At 42.9% G+C, this 17078-nt stretch overlaps 2 protein-coding genes across 4 annotated transcripts; one reads left to right on the plus strand and one right to left on the minus strand.

The window, feature by feature from the left end:
- Positions 1-2657: 2657 nt before the first annotated feature.
- LOC311150007 (cysteine protease atg4da-like) lies at positions 2658-7845 on the plus strand. Of its 3 annotated transcripts, none has more exons than XM_084187247.1 (11): positions 2658-2805; positions 3671-3918; positions 4007-4090; positions 4221-4394; positions 4540-4816; positions 4931-4998; positions 5098-5246; positions 5356-5434; positions 5521-5597; positions 5863-5982; positions 6485-7845. In XM_084187247.1, the coding sequence occupies exons 2-11, from the start codon at positions 3732-3734 to the stop codon at positions 6668-6670; spliced, it is 1401 nt and encodes a 466-aa protein (XP_084043373.1). In that variant the 5' UTR covers positions 2658-2805; positions 3671-3731; the 3' UTR covers positions 6671-7845. The 3 variants fall into 3 exon arrangements, with proteins under 3 accessions (XP_084043373.1, XP_084043371.1, XP_084043372.1); XM_084187245.1 differs by having other exon boundaries at positions 2667-2956; positions 3649-3918; XM_084187246.1 differs by having other exon boundaries at positions 2690-2805; positions 3649-3918.
- A 369-nt stretch (positions 7846-8214) lies between these two features.
- Positions 8215-10057, minus strand: LOC311150037 (galactose-3-O-sulfotransferase 2-like; the record flags this gene model as incomplete). The annotated part of the gene is made up of 3 exons (XM_084187281.1): positions 8215-9124; positions 9330-9647; positions 9939-10057. The coding sequence occupies 3 exons, from the start codon at positions 10055-10057 to the stop codon at positions 8215-8217; spliced, it is 1347 nt and encodes a 448-aa protein (XP_084043407.1).
- Positions 10058-17078: the final 7021 nt, after the last annotated feature.

Raw genomic sequence — 17078 nt, forward strand, 5'->3', positions numbered from 1 at the left:
GAACGTGGTACCTTCAGGCGTTTGGAAATTGCTCCCAAGGATGAACCAGACTTGTGGAGGTCTACCATTTTTTTCTGAGGTCTTGGCTGATTTCTTTTGATTTTCCCATGATGTCAAGCAAAGAGGCACTGAGTTTGAAGGTAGGCCTTGAAATACATCCACAGGTACACCTCCAATTGAGTCAAATGATGTCAATTAGCCAATCAGAAGCTTCTAATGCCATGACATCATTTTCTGGAATTTTCCAGGCTGTTTAAAGGCACAGTCAACCTAGTGTATTTAAACTTCTGATCCACTGGAATTGTGATACAGTGAATTATAAGTGAAATAATCTGTCTGTAAACAATTGTTGGAAGAATTACTTGTGTCGTGCCAAAACTATAGTTTGTTAACAAGAAATTTGTGGAGTGGTTGAAAAACCTAAGTGTATGTAAACATCCGACTTCAACTGTATGTACTGTATGTGTAATGTATATAGTAAAAGCGTGTCTTCTTGCATGTTCCAAATTGTACATGAGAGATGAAAGAGAATATTTAAAGAGATGAGGAAAAAAATCCAACAGACCTGATGGTAGTGAACACTGTGAACATCATGTCAACAGCCCCCACACATTCCCAATGTAAACAGCATGCCTATAGGCAGGCTTCTGTCACAGTCTGTCACCACGAGGAGGATTACCCATGTCCGTCAACTCCAGTGCCATCTTTTCACTCAGTTAAAATACAAAAATAGCACCTTGTTCTTTTTCTCACACAGTACCTGGAAAAAATATTGAGAGAAGAATTGTTGCATTGGTGTAACATGCATTGGTGTAACAAATTGAGATGTGTTGCTAACTGAACTAAGATGATGACCTGCTTGCTAAATGTGGAACTTGGAATTGTATTGTTTAAAGGAGAGCTGAATGAATTTGTTTGAGTGTTTTAAGGGCTGAGTCCTGGTTGGATTTAGGTAGACTATCTGAACTTGCACAGGGACACTATGCAATGGGCTTTTTAGGTATTTTCCTGTGTGTCCCCTACTTAATAAGTTTACAATGTACCCATGAACGGATGTTAGGGAGGTAAAGGTTTGCAATAAGCCAAGCAAGCAGATATATTGTTTTACGAATTGTCTCCATTGACTCCATCCACTGGGCACACACTGGTTGAATCAATGCTGTTTCCACGTAATTTCAATGAAATTACATTGAACCAACATGGAATAGACGTTGAATTGACGTCTGTGCCCAGTGGGCATTGTGAATTGTGCAATTATTTAGGTTCTGAAATGAATACAGTGCTAATGAATTGAACTAAAGAAGAGGAACCCATATGTCTCTGTGTGTGAATTAAGTGTGGTCAGGTGATGAAATAGATACTATAAAATGGGAGTATTGTTTGAGACTTACTCGTACTCTGGCAACATAGGCTAGAACTCTCCCTTTTCAATGTATGCAAAATTAGCGTTGTATAATGTAATGTGTGAAGAAAAGTGCTTGTTTACAGTGATGTGTAATTATATGCAAGTTCTATGTAGAATTCCTAGTCAGATCTGAGAGCCCGCGTAGACCTAGGCAGCACTCTCATCAGTGACATAACTGAATATGTTCATGCCCATACCTGTATCAGACTGCCATCTTGTGGTCATCACAAGACTGTCCTGAACATAGTATTTGAGGTCAAAATGTCATTCACACATAATCAGTTCACAATTTGATGACACAAGATTAGATTTTATCCCACATATTACCTTCATATCTTCATGATTTTCTATTTTAACCACTATTCCATTCATATAGCTACTAGAAACTTGTTTGTTTGTCTAAATACAGTTTGAAAAAACGTTTTGTGTGTATTATGACCGATAAAGAGAGACGTATGATACTGATACAGTGCTCTTAGGAGATGACAAACAGCTCATATTTAGATGAATGCTAGTTAAAAGCTTGTGTTGTGTATGAGCGGATGTGCGTGGAAATTGCACTTTATTTTGTGTCAAATGTATTTATCTATTTATTTTTATTTATTATATTTGATTATTTGTCAATTGCTCTCAAATGGTTTACTTGTGCATTGTTCTTTGAATTGTTATTTATATCTCTAAATTGTAAATCTACAAATGAATTTACCAAATCTGTGTGGTTGTCCTATTTTGTGCAGTTCTACTTCTGTCATTCCATAAGAGTTGCAATACACCATGGCCTCTGTCCATGTTGACTTATGTGTGAGTTTAGACTTTTTTATGACACTTCTCTCAGTTCATTGTTGTCCATGTCATTTTATTCCCTAGGCACTGTTATGAAACCAATGCAAAAAAGCCTAAAGTGTAATAAAATCCTGAAAGAGAATCCTTCAATTATCATGTGCCTGTTTGTGTTCTTGTTGTGAGCCATAACTTTGACCGAAAACTTCTAAATGGATTTCAGAAGGGTCTATAGCGCGGCCACGTTCAGCCAAACTTTGTCCAACCTTGCAGATAGACATTTCATGAATAGAGCCTACATGATTCCTTATTCTATATGTCAGAGGCATGTTTGTTCTACGTAGCATATATCTGAAGGTTCCAAAACGTTGCGTCATGCTGAACGAGCCGCAAAGATGGAGTAAATCAATGGAGTAAATGAAACTTTGGTCCTTTATTGACCAATCACGAATCACGATGCCGATTGCCAAGTAGACAAACAGGAAGTCAGGCCGCTAGCTAATCACTTCAGTAAATCTGGGATTACTTGTTCTTAAAAGTCAGCTCCAATTCAGACACGTTTTTTGTTGACAGTAGTTTGTTTGTAAGTGAAACAAACAAGATGACATGTGTAAATAAAGGTAAAGGACAAATTATCGACCAGCTATAAAGAGCTCTGGAGAGAAGAACAGCTAACGTTAGCTTGTTTACAGAATATAAGAAGACATGGACGTCGTTGGCTAGCTAGATAACGTTAGCTCGCTGTCAATTAGCTATTAGTTCACTAGCTATGTAAGTTATCTAGCAAATAGCTAGCGTGCATTGAGTTAGTTTAAGATTTGAAAGCAATATACAATATTTTTGTTAGCAATAGTTTTCCAATGTAACGTTAGAACACATTCAGCCAGCAAGAAGTTCGTCATTGGCAAATGAATGCCAACGTGCTTGCCATTGGCATTATGTTGGAAAAAATGTTGACGATTCATCTGTAATGTTAAGAGACATGTAACTAGCTACCTCAATCCTAGGCGTGTCACCTGTAATGTTAGCTGGTTGTCAACACAAATATTATTACTTACGTTAAACAATTCAGGTGCTGATTTATCACACAGTTTATCACAGATTGTTAGCTCGCTACTGATATAGGCTAACCAGCTATAAAATCTTTCAATGTATATTAAACAGTTGGATGCTAGTTACAAAGGCAGATATAGTTATGTGTGAGTAACTGCATTTTCAGTGTCTGCTTAAAAGAAAGTGCTGCTCCACCATTATTTGCCAGAAGATACTGACCCTACCGTTACGCTTGTTTAAACTGAGCTACACTGGGGTCAGAACATAATCATGGTTACATTAAGACACTGTGGAGCCAGCGCGAGAAATGGCTTGAAAAACGTACTACTATGTTCCGTGCAATCAATATCTCTCAGCTTACATCAGAGCTTTGCCCCTGAGGTAATCAATGTTTCTTCTTGGCTGAATAGTCATTGCTGTGTCCACTCTCAGGTTGCTATGGCAATAAGGAAATGACCTCCAGACTCCAGACAGTTGTTCAAGCCCAGTAGTCATGAATCCCAGTTCTCCCTGTGAGGGCCAGAGCCCTGAGGGTGACCCTCCAGAAGATTGGTTCCACCTCTCCACCGTGTCTCTGGGAACTCAGGGCTCTTATGGAAGCCAGGATGACCCAGAGGAACCTGAGGAGAGAGGCAGACTCAAGTCCAAGTTGGTGTCAGCATGGAACAATGTCAAATATGGTATGTGTGCCTAGAACCTTTTTGACCTAACAGTGACCAGTCACTTACTGTTTGTCATTTTATAGTTTGTTTTCCTTTCCTCATCCAGGCTGGTCATTCAAGTCAAAGGCCAGCTTCAGCAAAACCTCTCCTCTGACCATGCTTGGACAGTCTTATTTGCTCAGTCATGGAGGTGAGAGATGTCCTGTTGGTTGGGTAACTCCACCCTTTTAAAAAGACTCACACCTAATTGTAAACTGGTATGTAACTGTATTTGAGACAATTCTATATTCAAGGCCAGTGTCTGTCCTGTGTTTTGTCAGTGGAGAGGGAGTCCTTTCGCCGGGCCTTTGCCACTCTGCTGTGGCTGACGTACAGGCGGGGCTTCCCACAGCTGGATGGTTCTTCTCTGACCACAGACAGTGGCTGGGGCTGCATGCTGCGCAGTGGACAGATGCTGCTGGCACAGGGGCTGCTGCTACACCTGCTGCCGCCAGGTAAAATAAAAAACACACTTGTGCATGTGGGACACACACACATACATACAGATACATGTTTCCAGCAGCATCTCAAAGTATCTCCTGAGTAACACACTACTACAGTTTATCACTACTTAGCCTTGTCCCTCTCTATTGTTGCCAGGCTGGACCTGGCTCTCTGCCCACCATGTGTCCAAAGATGACATGGAGGTACAGGAGTCTCGCTCCTTGGGTCCAGAGGTGACTAAGAAGGGAAGGAGGAAGAGCATAGCGTCCTTCCTGGAGAGCCGGACTGAGGTCACTCACAGACGGGTGGTGTCCTGGTTTGGGGACCATCCCATCGCCCCGTTCGGGCTGCACCAGCTGGTGGAACAGGGCACAAGCTCAGGGAAGAAGGCGGGGGACTGGTACGGCCCCTCCATCGTAGCACACATACTTCGGTGAGAACTTAGAAGAAGCTAAACCTGCCCCCCCCCCCCCCCCCCCCCCCCCAGGCATCTGCATTCAGGACAATACATCTTCCCTTAGTGATGTGGGGTATCTGTTTGTTTTAGTAAGGCTGTTGAAGCAGCATCAGCAGAGGTGTCCAATCTGACAGTGTATGTAGCACAGGACTGCACTGGTGAGTGTTCCCTTGTTATCTCATTCTCACTATTTGGCAGGATGCCCATCAGACTATAGTAATAGATGGTATCATTATGTGGTTCCTGTCCCTGTGTAGTGTACATAGATGACGTGGTGAGAATGTGTGAGCGACCTCTATCTGAGGGCTCCAAAGGACCCAGTCCAGCCTGGAAGTCTGTCATCATCCTGGTCCCTGTGCGTCTGGGAGGAGAAGTCCTCAACCCCACCTACATCAAATGTGTCAAAGTATGTGTCAAGTCAGAGTAACATGCTAGAGACATGCACACAGACACTGACAACCACAAAACACAGTGAGAGATTGGTAAATCATGCTTGTGTTTTTATCTATCCATAGAACCTCCTGAGGTTAGAATGCTGCATTGGAATCATCGGCGGCAAGCCCAAGCACTCTCTGTTCTTCGTTGGGCATCAAGGTAGGTGTATGGTCTTCCTGTTGTCATTCTGTATTTTTACAGTCCTTGTACCCTCACTCTGACCATGCTCATGTTTCCTGTGCTAGACGAACAGCTGTTGTATTTGGACCCCCACTACAGCCAGTCCACAGTGGATATCACACAGGATAACTTCCCCTTAGAGGTAATGGAAGGTGCTCTCTTCCTGTTTTGGCTGTCTGTGTTTGCAAACCCTATACATTATTCTATATCCATGACACTAGCCCAGCTTCTAGACCGAGATTGTATCTCGGTCTAGCAGTATAACACTAAGCCACTTATTTACCAACCTGTCTGTGCTTGTTTGGCAACACTTTCGTGTTACAATCAAGATAAAATCTCGGTCGAGAAACTGGGCTACACTGACGCCACAATCTCTCGCCTTAATGGGGCCTTGTTCTCCCCTGCAGTCGTTTCACTGTAAGTGTCCCAGGAAGATGGCCATCAGTCGCATGGACCCCAGCTGCACTATAGGCTTGTATGCCAAGAGCCAGAAGGACTTTGAGTTACTGTGCTCAGCTGTTAGCACGGTATGTGGGGCACACACACACAGGCACTATTGCTGCTACTATTTATTATTATTTATCTGAGCTATACTGTATATTATTTTTGTGTATATATTTTCAAACATTAAAATTGTTCATTTGTTACTACTTTGTATTACTTATTGTGTATTATTATTTGTATAAATGGGTCAATACCCTGTTGAGGAAAGCTTGCAAGTAATGCGTGCATGTGACCAATAAACTTTGATTTTATTTGTGGTGTCCTGGTCAGGGGAATAGGCTGGCTATAGATTTGAACCCTGGACAAGATGCTGTTGTTTACTCTTGAGTGATCAAATATGCATATATGAAGAGTACGCTGTATAACTGGTGCAGGACATGTTTTAGTTGCAAGGAGCCATGTACATTATTGCTTTTACAGTATGTCGTAATACAGTCATGCCCATTGGTTAATGGTTACATTGAGATGAGGGGAAATATAAGAGCTCTCCTAGAGATGGTTCTCTCATCTCTTTCTCTTCCCCAGGCTCTCTCGTCATCAACAGAAAAGTACCCCATCTTCACCATTGCAGAGGGTCAGGGACAGGATGGGTGGCAGGAGGATGAGAGCGATGCACCCCCAAACTCTATCACCCACATCCTGACAAAGGACAAGGAGAGGCTGAGAAGGACCAATACCAGCAACAGCATGGATGAGTTTGTGTTATTGTGAACTAACGTAGCAGGCGTAAAAGTTCTAAGCTAGGTTGAATTAGCTGTATCCCTGAAAACCAGAACATCCGGTTGTTGGCAACTCCGCTAAGGGTGCTGTGAACAGACTGACTTAATGTGCCCTGAGTGGTCAGCAGGGAACATAATTCATATACCGACTCATACACATAGTTACTGAACTGAGCTTTATCAGTGGCAACTACTGACAAGGGGGGACATGCTCCAGATTTAACCTTTATCCCCAACCTCCACAGGCAATAACTAGGCTTGGTGAGGTGTTGCTGAATAGAACAGGCCAATGACACTATTCTCGTGTATTTATTCGTTTTAGATAATTATTTATTGTTTTAAGGTGACGTTGTGATGAATGTAACAGAAGGTTTTTAAATGAAGGTTTTTGTATAATTGTTTTTAATTTTAAGGTTCTGATATTAGTATGGTTTTGAGGTTCTTATGTTAAATATCCTGCCTTCAACTTCATTGTTTACTATTCTACATGAGGGATCCTACATGAAGTCATGTCATGGGTGACTCTATGCCCAGCTGAAAGACACTGACTGACCCTATTTCATCATTGTGTAGATAGGCTGCTCATCCCATAGTCCTCTCCACTACAACCTTTTGTTGAAATACTTTGTCCTGCATTAGACTCGACAATCTGGGCTCTGAGCTGCTGTTTGACGTCATGTGACAGGATGTCTGCTCTGTGAATGGATTAGGAAATTGGATTCCTTAGACCTTGGGACGTGCACATGGAACTGGTGAATGGAATCAATTTGTTTTAGAGATGTGTGTATTGGTTTTATATGTGGTTGAGTGGGGAGAGTATAAAATATTAATCTTAAAATATGCATCAGTCAATTTAAGAGGCACATTCTGGGCAATATGGGGTTGCTTTTGCCCTGTGTTTTTTTTCCCGGAATGAATGTTTTTTTTACATGGAAAGTGAGTGGCACAATGCATTCAATAAAAGCTATCAATAAAATAAAAAAATCACCCTACTTCATCAGATGGATTTAGTTTAGGCCATACAAATTTGAATTACATGTTTAACAGATACCCTGCTGTGCTTCTACATCTGCATTGCTTGCTGTTTGGGGTTTTAGGCTGGGTTTCTGTATAAGCACTTTGTGACCTGCTAATGTAAAAAGGGCTTTATAAATACATTTGTTTGATACCCCTCTTGTTTTCTGCCCACCCAAAAAATCTGAAAAATTGTACTGAAAAATGTAAAGATTATAGCTAAAATAATGGCCTCAAGCTTCTAGTAAAGAGATACGCCACTTCCTTTCGGATTATGGCTGAACTATTCCTCTTTTAGCCTCCCCAAGGCTATCTATTGATTAGGTCACTAAGAGTTGAATTAAGGTCGCTATAGTATTTTAACAAGAAGGTCCACATAAAAAAAATCTGTTAAACATTTGGAAAGATACTCTATGGAAAGAGACCCTCTAACAATGTTTGTATTTTTTGTTTATTGGAAAAATACATCAAAAGCAGAGGAATTCTGAGCAGTGTAGAATCTAAAATGGAAAGTGCTGCACATTAGTCTGTAGGTATGGACCTCATGTCATGGCCATACTGCTGGAAATAGAGGTGAGAGTGGTACTGTAGCTCAGGCAGCACTAGTCGCACACAAAGCCCCTCTTCCTGCAGAGTCAGGTTCCCTCGTACCTCGTATCCCAGGATGGTGACTGTGTCGGTCTGCCAGGGCCTGACCAGGTCCTCCAGCTCACCAGGGGGCACCCCTCCCCTGGCCACACACTTCTGTCTGAGCCTCTGTGTGGAGGCCCTCAGCAGGGCCACCTCCCTGTTCAGTCTCCCCAGGCCATACTGCTCAGCTTTCTCCCAGAACACCTGCAGAAATAAGTTGTAGAGCAGCACGTCCAGACTGTTCCAGGCCCGGAGCCTGGCCTTGGTGTCCTCCTCCAGCGGGGTGACGTCCGAGGGAGCGCGGACGTTCAGGTGCACATAGGCCAGCTCCTCAGGCTCCAGCTGCAGCAGAGCCCCCAGGAGAACCAGAGACTCATCAAAGTGCTCAGCGATCATCACCAGCTGGAAGGCCTCCTCCAGCTGAGCCAGCTCCATGGGCCAGGACGCGTTCCACTCCTGGCTGCTGAGGCCCAGGTCAAAGCTCATAGGGTTCCTGGCTAGGCCATTCCCCGGTTCTGTAGGGTCCCAGTAGGACTCTGGGGCCTCCAGGAAGACCGAGAGGGCTGACTTCCTGTTAGCCGTGTCAGCTGCCTTTTTGGATAGAGTGAAGGCGGGTACAGTGGAAGTATAGTAGCTGAAAACAGACTCAAAGGTCCGTAGAGGATCACGCAGAAGGGTGATGTAGATGGTGTTCCTGGGCATCACCTGTCTCAGCTGTCCCAGGTCCAGCCGCATGTGGCTGCAGAGCATGTCGAACTGAGAGGAACCCGGTGGCAGCTCATCCACAAAGTCTGCTCGGAACCTGGAGCCATAAGGAAGGTAAAACCCATGTTAAAGTAGTGAAAGTTATCTGTAGTTAATATCCACCAAACGGAGGGGCTCCAAATGTACCACAGACCTGACAGTAAATTTGATTGATAATCTGAACATTGCAATAGAACAGATCTACTCATCAGATGAATAAAGGTAACCGTATCTTACAGGAGACAGTAGTCGTGTGCCCATACCTATCTGGGTAGCTGAACTGGTATGCGTAATAGGGGAAGGCGAAAGTGAGGCTCTCCTTCTCCCCAAGGCGGAACATCAGATTCTGGACAGTGCTGCTTCCAGTCTTGTGTGTTTTGAGGAAAGCTACGGGCGGAGGGCTCCTCCTTGTCCTCATAAAGGTGTACCCATTGAGGTCTCTTTGATGCTGCAGATCGGGGGTCTGAACCTCCTTCCTCCTGTTAGGGGCAGTGTGGGATGGGATGGGTGTGTTAGGAGGAGCATCGTCAGAAAGTGCTCCCCTCTCCTCCACCTTATGGCCCTTGTGCCCAGAATAGTGGCTTTCGAAAAAGGAAAGAGAGAGGATTTCAACTGACATCTAGGTAAACATAGTCTCTACAGAACTTTTGCAGCTTAGCTGTATGCCATGACAAAATACTCCTCATTAATCAATTCTGTATTTAAAAGGTTTTTTAATCCGTAAATGCATTTACATAAATATATGTTGTGTTTCTCTGGTACATTGTTACAATAACCACTGAGCTAAATCTATTAGTTTTACCACCAGCTACAGCTACAGACAGTACATAATGGTGGGGAGAGACTAGAGAGACAGACAGAAAGTCCCTTACCTTGGATGCTGCAATGACTGAGTAGCCAGGAGCATGAGTAACAAGGTGACACACAAAGCCATCAGGAGACCCATCACACGGTGTCTCCAAAGTTGGGTGGACAACCAGCGGAGGGTCATCTCCTTTCCGTGGCCCACCCGAAACACTTTCCTCTGGAACCTTCTTCCCTCCCAGCATGGTAAATAGGCTCTGGGACTTTGAAGGTGAGACTGGGTTCCGGAGCTTAAAGAAACTGAGAGATACCTGACCTCACCCTCTAAGCTGGCTCAGCGAGATGTCACGCAGCCAGCCAGCAACTCTCCAGCCAAGAACTCATGATGATTGAGTTTTTGACTAACAAGATTTGAGACTGTCTATTCTATAGCTTTGCTGCTGTAAACAGTCGCGTACGATGCAACTGCAATATGACAAGGCTAATGTCCTATTCACATGTTAAGAGAAGCAATCACTGTTTCTGTATATTAGGGATGCCAAATACTAAAAGCTAAACTGGACAAAAAAACAAGAGACAAGGACATTAAGGAAAATAAATAAATACAATAAATTAGATAAAATTAAAATAAATAAGAACAGAAAATTCCCCAACACAAAGAATAGTAAAACCACCTAGACCTAAAACAACAATGAAAATGTATTATAAGATTGTGTGATATGAATGTGTGTGATATGACTGTGGCAAACACATTGACAGTGCTATTCATTGAAATGGACTGGGTCTGATGTTGGAGGGGACGTTGCTTTCCTCATCGACCCTTAGCGCGCATTATCATTCAATTGGTTAAAATGCTACATGTCAAGATACTATTGGCTCATACTAAAACGATAAACGCCTAACCCTTACCCAACTGTGAGCAGGCCATGTTCATTACGAAAACGTTGCGGAAATGCCATGACTAGAGCAGACATGAGTCCTTATTCGATACACTAAAGAGGTAGCTATGTTTGTTCTACATAATACATTTATATCTGAACGTTAGCCAACGTTTTGTCCTGCTGAACGCAGCCCAGTTCCAGTGGCGCACGACTCCAGGATTTTTAGACTCGACTCCGACTCCTGTGATTGTAGTCGAAAGGAGTCGACTCTTGCTCGACTCCCAAAACACGCATAAACGGATGCGCACACACACATACACACCACCTCATTATTGCAGAGTCCTACTAGGAAGACTACATTTTAGAGGACTGACATGAGCATAATGCTTACCATTTGCATATATAAGGACTATTTTGTTTGAATATAGAAGGTGATGTGTAAGAACTATAATATTTCAGTGATATTTCTGCTGTGTGCAGCCTTGACGGAGCCCATGGGATGAGGCGGCGCACTCTATGCTGATAAGCCTATTATTTGACATGTTATAGCCCTATTCGGACGGGTATTACTAGAGACGTTGGTTTTGTAATTATTATCCAAGTATGTGCGTTATTCCAGAGGAATATACATATATTTTTTTAAATTATTGAATGGACTCTTATGACGGAAACCTGGAGGTTGTTATTGTAGGCGTGAAGATATTTCAATGTCATGTCTAGACGATAATAGGCTACACTGATAACTCGTGCTTGGCTGACAAATCTGTATAGGTCTCCCCATAATATTTAAATTGATGAAGTGTGATCATAATCATTATTTTTGCGATCCATCCATGGTAGACATCCTTCCTAATAACAATGCCCCACATCCTGCTGATTTGAGCTGCTGAACCGTTTTTGCACTTGACTGTGTTTATGGATGAGAAAGTGAACTTGCCATTTCCAAAAAGTTAGGCGGGGATCCTGCTTTGCGATCTATTGCCTAGGACAGGGCTCTTCAACCCTGTTCGCGGAGAGCTACCATCCTGTAGGTTTTCACTCCAAAAACCTACAGGAAGGTAGCTCTCCAGGAACAGGGTTGGAGAGCCCTGACCTAGGACATCAACAGCCAGCCAGGGTTGAATTAAATAAGCTTTAAGCAAGCATTTTTATTGCACATTTAGGCCTAATTGAACTGACGCATTTGGCGATGTTCAACTTCAATTCACTGGCACTATGAAGAACAGTTTAGCCATACTCACTGTCTGCCTAATATATACTTTAATATACTTTTGGTGAATTGACGAGGCATAGCTAGATACAGATTACCAAAATATAGCCTATGCGCAGGGTTCTAACAGTCTTTCTCCTTGCCCCTATCTTCTCTCTACCTCGACTGCTCCTCTTTCTCTTCGCTATGAAAAACGCTAGTGTGTGTTTGGTCTTCGGTCTGTTGCATGTAGAGTAGAGTAGCTCAGCCTACTCATTGATAGCCCGTACTTTAGCGAATTTGCGCGAGACATTGCAAGCCAAGAAATTGCGAAATACAGCATTGCAATAGCCTACATATTTTGATTACCGATGCACAGTTCTGCCTGGTGGCCAACATGCCTACCTATGCCTGGCTGTGCCCCTCCCCTCCCATCTCAATTCAATTTAAGGGGCTTTATTGGCATGGGAAACATATGTTTACATTGCCAAAGCAAGTGAAATAGATAATAAACAAAAGTGAAATAAACAATACAAAATTAACAGTAAACATTACATTCACAAAAGTTCCAAAATAATAAAGACATTTCAAATGTCATATTATGTCTATATAGTGTTGTAATGATGTGCAAATAGTTAAAGTACAAAAGGGAAAATAAATAAACATAAATATAGGTTGTATTTACAATGGTGTTTGTTCTTCACTGGTTGCCCTTTTCTTGTGGCAACAGGTCACAAATATTGCTGCTGTGATTGCACACTGTGGTATTTCACCCAATAGATATGGGAGTTTATCAACATTTTTGTTTTCGAATTCTTTGTGGGTCTTTGTAATCTGAGGGAAATATGTGTCTCTAATATGGTCATACATTTGGCAGGAAGTTAGGAAGTGCAGCTCAGTTTCCACCTTATTTTGTGGGCAGTGTGCACATAGCCTGTTTTCTCTTGAGAGCCAGGTCTGCCTTCGTCGGCCTTTCTCAATAGCAAGGCTATGCTCACTGAGTCTGTACATAGTCAAAGATGTCCTTAATTTTGGGTCAGTCACAGTGGTCAGGTATTCTGCCACTGTGTACTCTCTGTTTAGGGCCAAATAGCGTTCTAGTTTGCTCTGTTTTTTTTGTAAATTCTTTCCAATATGTCAAGTAATTCTGTTTTTGTTTTCTCATGATTTGGTCGGGTCTACTTGTGTTGCTGTCCTCTCTCTCTCCCACCCTCGCTCTTTCTTTGCTGTGAAAGAAGCCAGAGTTTGTGTTCTCTAAGTAGACTACGGAAAATAGTTTCCTCCGTTGCAAAAAAAATACTGATTCTTAGGAGTCGAAGCTTGACACACAGAAATGGGAGTCGACGGGCAAAGAGTCGAGGAATCGATTACTTTGGAGTCGACTCCCACCTACAACCAGTTCTCACCGTGGTTCTATCTAGTCCCTATGCATTTCATTTCAATAACCTGTATTTTCATATATTTTTTTACTGTAAAGCGGACTGGTACATATTCCAATCTACAAAACAGCACCTTTGGTTGTGGTTATTAAACGTGGCAATACAGCTAGTGTTGATACCGGTAAATGTTTTTTTGACACTGCACATTTTATTCAGATAGAAAAATGTATGTAAACGGAGCTCAATTGCTTTCATTGTTACTGTCAATGACTACTATCAACATGGATCCCTCACGATCTTGTTTTACTACATGTAATAGTATTGTTCTATAATAACTTGTACACCCATCCCCCACGTCGACATACTTCGAAAGGACCTACCCGCGAAGGGTGATTTCAATGTAAGTCAGATTCAACTGTTTTCTTTTTTAGACTTCGTCGATGTTATCCTTATTCAGATTATTGAGACGTCATTTCATTTTCTAATACCTTTTGGTTATCGTTGGGTTGGAAGGCACGGGAGTCAGGACCGACATTATTAGTCTGTCTGCAGACAGTGGCGGCAGAGTAAAATTAATAAATGTTGTTTTTGGTAAATGTATCTAGTTAACTAGAGCGGGGATGCGGGTTGGATCAATCAACTGAAATTATTTGTAAACTTTTTTACTCTCGCCGAATCTCTAAAGTCAGCAAAATAACCAAATTCTCAGCATACATTTTGTTACGACAGCATGGTCGGCTAGCAGAGACCGTACCATCAGCCAACTGTCTGGCATTATTTGTTTATTCGCAATTATTATGTAGAAAACAATGTTTGAAATGTAGCCCATCACATGGTGAATGGTTTCTGACCTCAAACAAATATAGCGTGCTACTATGTTGTAAACGGAGCTAACGGAGGTTGTTTTGCTGCTAGCTAGCTTTCTAGCCAAGTCAAGCTATGCTAGCTAACTATACATCACATTAGGTGCCTCACGAGCAGTAATACTGTCGATCTCTGCGAGTTTTGAAAGTGTTAACAGCATCGAAGACCGATAAGGAGTTACCAGTATCTTTGGTGGGGGATAATGTTTTGGGTGATCAAACTTGAATTGTGTGTCGCAGTGGGGAATGGCGTCCCTTGAGGGCAAGAACGAGATGTATGTCAGAAGGAAGTGCAGTATTATCATAAGGAGACATACACATGGATTACGGAGGATGAAAAGAGAGGCAGAGGTCTTTGAAGAGAGGGAGGAAGAGGGTGAGTTTGAATTGGTTAAAAATGGAGGAAAAAGGGAGATGGTTTGTTGAAGAAGAATGGTAGAAAGTGTGAGCTGTACACCGGATCGAAGACAGGAGAGGAAGATAAATTAAAGTGAATGAGGCCAGGCAAGGTATCGGAGTTGGTAGGTGTGGTGAAGTTCTCGGAGCCTGAGGATTGTACCGAGAGTCAGAATAAAGATGAGTCTGTGACGGTAGGAGTGACCTTTGGAAAAACGGTACAGCCTTTTGGCTGATCCATTTGTGGTTTCAGGGTGAGTGAAAATGGAGTTAGGTGCTGTGGAATTGGTTAAGGTAACCCAAAGTGGTCTTGTGATAATTGTTTCTGTTGGTCAGATGGAGCAGGCGCTCCGCGTCAAACGACTGGGGACGGGATATGTGAATTGTTTAGGGCGCCATTGAAAGGAGTAATTACAGGGTAGTGGTGAAAGTGGACCAACTGAAGCCAGGGGAAGATTCCCGGTGTTTGTGATGCTCTTCGTTTGGTGCAACACATACAGGATGGCTTGAGTGGAGAAATAGAAGAGTTGTTGTGTTCTTTTGAGTTTTGATGTTCAATCTTTGCCTGACAAAGTGATGTTAGGATATATCAGTTATCCAGTACAAGCTTTTATACCTAATACATTACGTTGTTACAGGTGTGTCAAGCTTATTGGCATGCGGCAGCAGTGTGTAGGAGGGAGGTTCCTAGGTGTGCAGAAGTGCATGAGACAAAGGTATGTGGAGCATTAGGGAAAGAAGTGGTATGTGTTAATTGTAGGGGTGCCCATGGAGCTGGGGATCAGAAATGTCTGGTGAGAGAGGCAGGTTGAGGATACCAGGGTTAGAGTAGTGCAGAAGTTGTCATATGCTGATGCAGTGCAGAAAGTAGAGGAAGATGGGTCAAGGGGGAGGGAAATCCTCATTCTTCTTTTGATGAGGTTTAAAGGCGGTTGGAATCCAATAAATGTTGCATTACCACCACCTACTAGACTGGAGTGTAACTCCCTTATACTTTGCTTGAAAATAATAATAATAATAATAATACAAAAATCAACAAATACCCTACCATCTAACCCTACACTCACTAAAAACCCACCACCCTACTCCACTATTTAAATCTTTCTAGTCCTACCTCAGGCCAACAGCCTGCAAGGACAGGACACCACCACTCAACACACCCTGTAGGCCTAACTCTTCTGATGTCCAGTGTGGTACACCCAAATACCTCTCTGCAGCTGCCACCACAACCTCAATTGTATGCGGCTTACGTTCCATCCCTGCAGTACAGTTGATAACCATTACCTTACTGAAGCATATATCATGTATTGGCCTATCCCTCTGTACTGGTACAGATCTACTACTCACACCACTCCACTCAGGATCCCTCCCCTTTGTCCCATCTTCTTCTCGATTCCTTTCCAACAATGCAGAGAGAAAAATATAAAAATAATAACACAAGGAATAGCCTAAATACACAATGAGTAACGATAACTTGGCTATATACACTGGGTACCAGTACTGAGTCAATGTGCAGGGGTACGAGGAAATTGAGGTAGATAGCTATGTACATATAGGTAGGGGTAAAGTGACTAGGCAACATAATAGATAATAAGCAGCAGTATATGTGATGAGTCAAAAGAGTTAGTGTTAAAGGGGGTCAATACAGATAGTCTGTGTAGCTATTTGGTTAACTATTTAGCAGTCTTATGGCTTGGGGGTAGAAGCTGTTAAAGGTCCGGTTGGTTCCAGACTTGGTGCGTTGGTACCGCTTGCCGTGCGGTAGCAGAAAGAACACTCTATGACTTGGGTGGCTGGAGTCTTTGACCATTTTTAGTGCCTTCCTCTGACCCCGCTTGTTAGAGGTCCTGGAATGCCGGGAGGTCGGCCCCAGTGATGTACTGCTGGGCCGTACGCACTACCCTATGTAGCACCTTGCATTTGGATGCCAAGCGGTGATGCAGCCAGTCAATATGCTCTCAATGGTGCAGCTGTATAACTTTTTGAGGATCTGAGGGCCTTTGCCAAATCTTTTCAGCCTCCTGAGGGGGAAAAGGCGTGTAGGTGTGTGTGGACCATTATTTAATGGAGTTGTGCGCGGCCACGCAGTCGTGGCTGAACAGGGAGTACAGGATGGGACTACCACACACCCCTGAGGGGCCCAGTGTTGAGGGTCAGCGTGGCGGATGTGTTGTTGCCTACCCTCACACTTTTGTCTTAAGTTGAGAATGTTTGGGCTAATAACTTGACAAAATGAACCACCTTGTGACTGAAGCAAATAAACTAACTCAGGAGGTGGATGGGCTGTGCTTTCAGGTTCTACCAGTCTAGTGTCTTATTTTCCCTGTGCAGCTCATGATCCGTTGTTTACACTCTGCTAATGCTCTACTGAGCAGCCTCTGCAGAGAAAGCTTATCTCTGTTTAGCTACAGTTTCAGCTTGGCTCATCTTATCTCAACGTTCATGTACATTTTCCTACGCTGAGCATGGATGTTTGTGTGTTTGGATAGGGTGGCCTTCT

Source organism: Coregonus lavaretus (genome assembly GCF_964263955.1).
Source record: "Coregonus lavaretus genome assembly, chromosome: 2".
Classification (NCBI taxonomy): domain Eukaryota; kingdom Metazoa; phylum Chordata; class Actinopteri; order Salmoniformes; family Salmonidae; genus Coregonus; species Coregonus lavaretus.

Excerpts from the sequence above, each read along its gene's own strand:
- LOC311150007 (XM_084187247.1), top strand. The coding sequence starts at position 3,732 with ATGAATCCCAGTTCTCCCTGTGAGGGCCAGAGCCCTGAGGGTGACCCT. Across the intron at positions 3,919-4,006 it reads ATGGAACAATGTCAAATATG|GCTGGTCATTCAAGTCAAAG; the intron begins GTATGTGTGCCT and ends TTCCTCATCCAG. Across the intron at positions 4,091-4,220 it reads TTATTTGCTCAGTCATGGAG|TGGAGAGGGAGTCCTTTCGC; the intron begins GTGAGAGATGTC and ends GTGTTTTGTCAG.